Source organism: Dipodomys ordii, unplaced genomic scaffold (assembly GCF_000151885.1).
Source record: "Dipodomys ordii isolate 6190 unplaced genomic scaffold, Dord_2.0 Scaffold54, whole genome shotgun sequence".
Classification (NCBI taxonomy): domain Eukaryota; kingdom Metazoa; phylum Chordata; class Mammalia; order Rodentia; family Heteromyidae; genus Dipodomys; species Dipodomys ordii.
Genome location: NW_012267270.1, coordinates 3,850,434 through 3,856,420, shown reverse-complemented (window position 1 = coordinate 3,856,420; position 5,987 = coordinate 3,850,434). Strand labels below are relative to the sequence as shown.

At 48.7% G+C, this 5,987-nt stretch overlaps 1 protein-coding gene across 2 annotated transcripts in view; it reads left to right on the top strand.

Moving 5' to 3' along the window:
* Positions 1–1,781: 1,781 nt before the first annotated feature.
* LOC105989192 (RNA-binding protein 14) overlaps positions 1,782–5,987 on the top strand; it is a 40,108-nt gene continuing 35,902 nt past the window's right edge. For both annotated transcript variants that reach the window (XM_013021064.1, XM_013021068.1), the window contains exon 1: positions 1,782–2,251. In XM_013021064.1, the coding sequence (XP_012876518.1) occupies positions 1,915–2,251 (337 nt within the window). In that variant the 5' untranslated portion in view covers positions 1,782–1,914. The remainder of the gene's footprint in view (positions 2,252–5,987) is intronic.

The following is a 5,987-nucleotide window of genomic DNA, read 5'->3' as shown; positions in this document are numbered from 1 at the left end:
CCTGGGTGCTGTCCCTCAGCTCTTCAGCTCAAGGCTAGCACTCTACCACTTGAGCCACAGCACCACTTCCAGCTTTTTCTTTTTGCTTATGTGGTGCTGAGGAATCGAACCCAGGGCCTTGAGCATGCAAGGCAAGCGCTCTACCACTGAGCCACCTTCCCAGCCCCTCAAGCCCTCAGTTTAAACTCCAGAACAACCGCAAAAAATTATATGATTAGCAGGGTGCTGGTGGTGGCTCAAGCCTATAATCCTAGCTATTCAGGAGGCTGAGATCTGAGGATTGCAGTTCAAAGCCAGCCCGGGCAGGAAAGTTTGTGAGACTCTTACCTCCAATAAACCACTAAAAAACCGGAAGTGGCCCTGTGGCTCAAGTAGTAGAGCACCCGCCTTGAGCAGAAGAGCACAGGGACAGGGCCCAGGCCCAGAGTTCAAGCCCCATGACTGACCAAAAAACAAACAAAAAAAATATATGATTAACTCAGACCTCTCCCCTAAATCAGACACATATCCAATTCCTCACTGATAATCTCCACTCAGATGACTTAGAGGTATTTCAAATTTTTAGTGTCTTCAGGTGTATAACAACATATCACAGACATAATTTATGAAAAACACAATTTCCCACAATCATGGAGGCTGGAATTCCAAGTGCTGGCATATTTGTTGTCTGCTGATGGCCAGTTTTTTTTTTGTAAGTTGTAGGGCTTGAACTCAGGACCTGGGTGTTGTCCCTGAGCCTTTTCTTCTCAAGGCTAGGATTCTAGCCCTTGGGCCATAGCTACATTCCGGCTTTTTGATGGTTAACTGGAAGTAAGAGTCTCATGGACCTTCCTTCCTGGGCTAAATGTGGATCTTCAGTTATCAGCTTCTTGAGTGGCTAAGATTACAGGCGTGAGCCACCCACACCAGGCTCTATGTGTGTGTGGGGTGTGTGTGTTGGTCGTGGGGCCTGAACTCTGGGCCTGGGCGCTGTCCCTGCGCTCTGCAGCTCAAGGCAAATGCTCTACCACTTCAGCCACAGCGCCGCTTCCGGCTTCCTGGTGGTTTATTGGAGATAAGAGTCTCACGGACTTTCCTGCCCGGGCTGGCTTTGAACCGCCATCCTCAGATCTCATCCTCCCGAGTAGCTAGGATGACAGGCATGCTTTTATTTTTGTTCTTTTTTAAAGCCTCAACTTTCGGCCTCACGGATCATCGTTGTGGTTTTTTTGTTATCAACTCTCTCTTGTGGAAACTTGAGACAGTAGAGTCATCTCCTTATTTCTTGACTGGAAATTCCATCAGGCAGAAATGCTCTCCCGTTTTTCACTCGTTTGCAGGGTCTGCCAGGGCCTCAGTGATCCCAGGGAATAAATTCGTAGCAAGGGAAATGTTTCCCAATTGCAGACTGAGAGCGTTTGTGCAGGTTTCTCCAGCGAGGCCCTGCAGACATTCGCGCTGCTAAACCAGGCTGGTTTAACCCAGGTTGCCAGGAGGGGAGGAGTCCCGACTTCCGGGTGAACAAAGTTTTCCTTGGGGGCCGGCTATTCTCCGCCCCACCCCGGCCAGAGGCCGCTCCGCAGACTAGGCCTCGGTCGCCGGCGCCGCCCGCGCGCGCTCCTCCACGCCAACCACCCTCCTCCCCCGGCAGCGGCGGTTGGTCGCGCGCGCTCGTCTCTCTCCCACCCTCTCCGCTAACGAGCGGGCTCCAGGTCCTCTGGGATTGGCTGTTTCTGAGTGTGTCTTCTCTAAGCATCTCTGATTGGTTTGCTTGCGCGCGCGGGAGCCAAGCTCCGATTGGCTATATCAGAGCGCCTGCGCGGCGGGGTTCTCGGTCGCCAGCCATTCCTGGGGAGGACTGCCGGTCGGTAGGTCGTTTCGTTTGTCGCTGGAGGAGAGGTCCCGGCCCTCCGGGAAGGCGGCTGCGGCGGCAAAATGAAGATATTCGTAGGTAACGTAGATGGAGCGGATACAACGCCCGAGGAGCTGGCTGCCCTCTTCGCGCCCTACGGCACGGTTATGAGCTGCGCCGTCATGAAACAGTTCGCCTTCGTGCACATGCGCGAGAACGCAGGCGCGCTGCGCGCCATCGAGGCCTTGCATGGCCACGAGCTGCGGCCGGGGCGCGCACTCGTGGTGGAGATGTCGCGCCCAAGGCCCTTGAACACTTGGAAGATTTTCGTGGGCAATGTGTCGGCTGCATGTACAAGCCAAGAATTGCGCAGTCTTTTCGAGCGCCGTGGACGCGTCATCGAGTGTGACGTGGTGAAAGGTAACGCGGAGGCGCGCTCTGGGGCGGGGGCGCGCTTGGGGAGGGGCACTCAGCCTGCTAGCCACGCCCCTTAACCGGGGTCGGTCACTGCGCGGTTGGGAAGGGTGGGGAAGTGCGCGGGAGCGGTGCCAGAGGTGCTGGGGGGCGCGTTGGGGAGAGCCACCCTCTTCCCCTGCGGTCCAGGCACCATTCAAGTGGGAGAAGGCGGATCTGGGTGGGTGCGGCGGCCACTTGAGAGCTGAGCCACGGGGCCGGGGACGCGCCAGAGACTTGAGTGTACCGGGGGCGTGCCTTCTTCTGATTTCCTGGGCCTGGTACCGAACGGAAATTGGGAAGTGACGGGCACGAGCCGGATCATGGAGCGGGGAAGATTTCTCCACTTCTCCACTTCCTCTCCAGACGTCGGTCAGAGCAAGGGAAGAGGGAAAAGGTGTGGGCAGACGCCCCAAAGCCTCCCTCGCGTTCCCTCCCGATGAATACTCCCAAGCGGAAGGTAACGGGGCCCTTGGACGTTTCTTGGGCTGGGATCTTTTACTACTGTCTGGCATAGGTTTGCTCACGGGCGCAGGAGGGGCCCCTTCCAAACTCCTTTGGTATTCAATATTTGATGGGTTTAGACGTGGCAGCTCTGTGTTTTCCAACCCTCTTAAGTCTGGGATTTTTTTTCCCCCTTTGGGCTTGATTTTTCCTCCCCATTAATTGGAAACCTGAGTCTTTGTGTGTGTGTGTGTGTGTGTGTGTATTGTTGGAGGCTTGTTTTATGAAGGCCCCCACTGTGGGTAGTATTTATTTGCCAAGCTGGTGTCCCAGGGCAGTGTCAGTCTTTTCTAAGCTTGGTGACTTTGCAGAGCACAACTCTGGGCTTAGGGGGACCTTGGAAGAAATCTAAGAGAGGTTTTATTTAAACTTTGTAGGTTTATTTTTTGTTGTTGTTGTTGTTTTCCTTTTAAACTTTGGGGGCTTCTAGATTAGGAGTCTAAACACCATTTGCTCAGAATTCATCATTAGTCAAATTCTCAAGGCAGATTGCCTTATCTTTGAGAAAATGTGTCACCATAATTTAGGCTTGAATTTTGGGACCCAGTTGATGTGTCTGTTTTTTTTCCCCCCCATGGTCTGGGTTCTTTTTTGGGGGGGGGTCATCATGGGCCTGAACTCTGCCTGGACACTGTCCCTCAGCTGTCAAGGGTAGCATCTACCACTTGAGCCACAGCACCACTTCCAGCTTTTTTTGCTTATGTGGTGCTGAAGAATCGAGCCCAGGACCTCTCATGCATGCAAGGCAAGCACTGTACCACTGAGCCACCTTCCCAACCCCTGTTCTGGGTTCTTAAACCTAAGCTCATACTCAGATCTTTGATGGCATATCCTAGACACTCTTCCTCCTGGAACCAGATCAGAGTAAACTTTGCTATATCCCATGTTTTCAAAACAAATGCAAGTGGAGAGCAATCTATGTGGTGCTATACCCCTGGTGTAGGGCATCATTCTCGCTCATACTCTGGGAAAATTGGAAGATAGGATACAAATGTGGGTGCAGAGGTGCTTGTTCATATAGTTGTAGAGAGGCACATCTTTTGGGCCATTCCTTGTTCTTTATGTGTAAAGGGTTGTAGTGTCCAGTATTAGGAACAAGTGTTTGTTCTGCATTAATATTGCATTCTATTTTCCTCAACTCAGGTTATGCAAGTCCACGGCTATCCGGAATCAGGCTTTCCTGCTGGGTGCTCTGAGGCAGGCTGTATGGATTTTTGCTTTTAGAGCAAAAGAATTAGAAGGGTTTCAGATTGGATACTTGGCAAGCAATGGATGGGGTGGATGAATCTCTATGTGAATTTTGAGTTTCTTTTATGGGTCTTATGCAGTGTCGCTTCCAGATTGGGAGCTATAATCTAGTATCTTGGGACAGTCTCCATGGAACTCAAATGGTTAAGAAGTTTGCTCTCAGGTGATAGAGAAAGCAAAAAATTTGCCTAAATTTGCTTGAGATTGACACCAAATAGAAGTTGGGGGGGCGAAGTACGTGATAATTGAACATGATTTTTAGAACAACTGGCTGTGACTGAGAGGGAAAGTTTTTTTGTATTTTGTCCTTTTGTAAACAAATATTTATTAGTAGAAATATGTTGACTAACTCAAGGGAGGATGCTAACCTATTATTTTAGGCTGATGTGTAACAGACTTCCTGATGTATTTTAAGAGACTGGGGAAGGAAGGCTTTTGATCATCGTATCTGCTGAGCATCATCTTTCACTGATGCCTTTCTCTTTGAGCTGAAAGAAAATGAGGTCTCAAAGTGAAAAAAACTTACTCTGGTTCTATAAATAGTTTGTATTTATACTTTTTTTGAGTCTCCTAATATTGGCCATCAGGTCTTTGAGAAGCTTTGTATAGCACAAGACAGTTAGCTCTCTTATTTCACAGGGGTAAAAGAACATAGTTGCTTGGATATTCCAGGAGCTTATGTATGATTTGTAGAGTAAGATTCTCCATAGCAATAGTCATAACCACTCTTTTTTTTTGGCCAGTCCTGGGGCTTGAACTTAGGATTTGGGCACTGTCTCTTGAGTTTCTTTTGCTTGAGCTAGCACTCTTACTAGTTGAGGCACAATACCACTGTCATGTTTTTCTGTGTATGTGGTGTTAAGGAATTGAACACAGGGCTTCATGCATGCTAGTCAAGCACTCTACCACTAAGCCACATTCCCAGCCCCATAGCCACTCTGTAACTACATCCTATTGAGTGTTCAAAGACACGCTTCAGGAACCACTTCCATACTTCAAGGAGGTCTGAAAGTCAGAAGGAAATATTGTCTTTCTTTGTGGGTAGCCATTCTTTAGAGCTCTATAGTTTCAAATGAAAGATTTTTAGCCTTGGGGTAGGAAAACTTGTTTTCTAGAGTTTCATGGATCATTAGGAGGTCTCTGCAAAGCATTACTTGCTAATCTTAATGCAGTGAATCCCTGTAGAAGTTTCCTTGAATTAGCTCTGTGGTCCAGTGGGTCCCTGCACACTTCTGCAGATCTCTGGTCTTCATTGTTTTAGAACTAATTGGTTTTCTGGGCATCTTTGATAAGTATAAGTTTGGGCTCGGTGCCGTACTGTAATGAGGCTGAGTTAAGACGTGATGAAATTGAATTATTAGCTGGACATCTTTGTCATACTTCCAATGTCAGGTTAGAAACTTCCAAATGTAATATGACTATGAGCATATCAATGGCTTTCCCCATCAAGTTTTTTTTTTGGTCTGTTGTGGGGCTTGAACTCTTCCCTCAGCCCTTCAGCTTAAGGTACGCACTCTAACATTTGAGTCACAGCACCTCTTCAGGTTTTCTGGTGGTTAATTGGATATGGACTTTCCTGCTCAGGCTGGCTTTGAACCATGATCCTCAGATCTCAGTTTTTTGTTTTTGTTTTTTTTTACTATTGTGGAAATACCATACAGAGGGTTTTACTGTTTTTTTTTTTGTCAGTCGTGGGCCTGAACTCTGGGCCTGGGTGCTGTCCCTCACCTCTTTAGCTCAAGAATAGCCCTCTACCACTTGAGTTACAGTGTTACAGTGCCACTTCCGGCTTTTTCTGCTTATGTGGTGCTGAGGAATCGAACCCAGGGCCTCATGCAGGCACTACCACTGAGCCACCTTCCCAGCCCAGATCTCAGTCTTCTGAGTAATTAGGATTAGAGGCGTGAGCCACTGGTGCCTGGCTCCCTATAAACTTTTTTTTTTTTTTTTT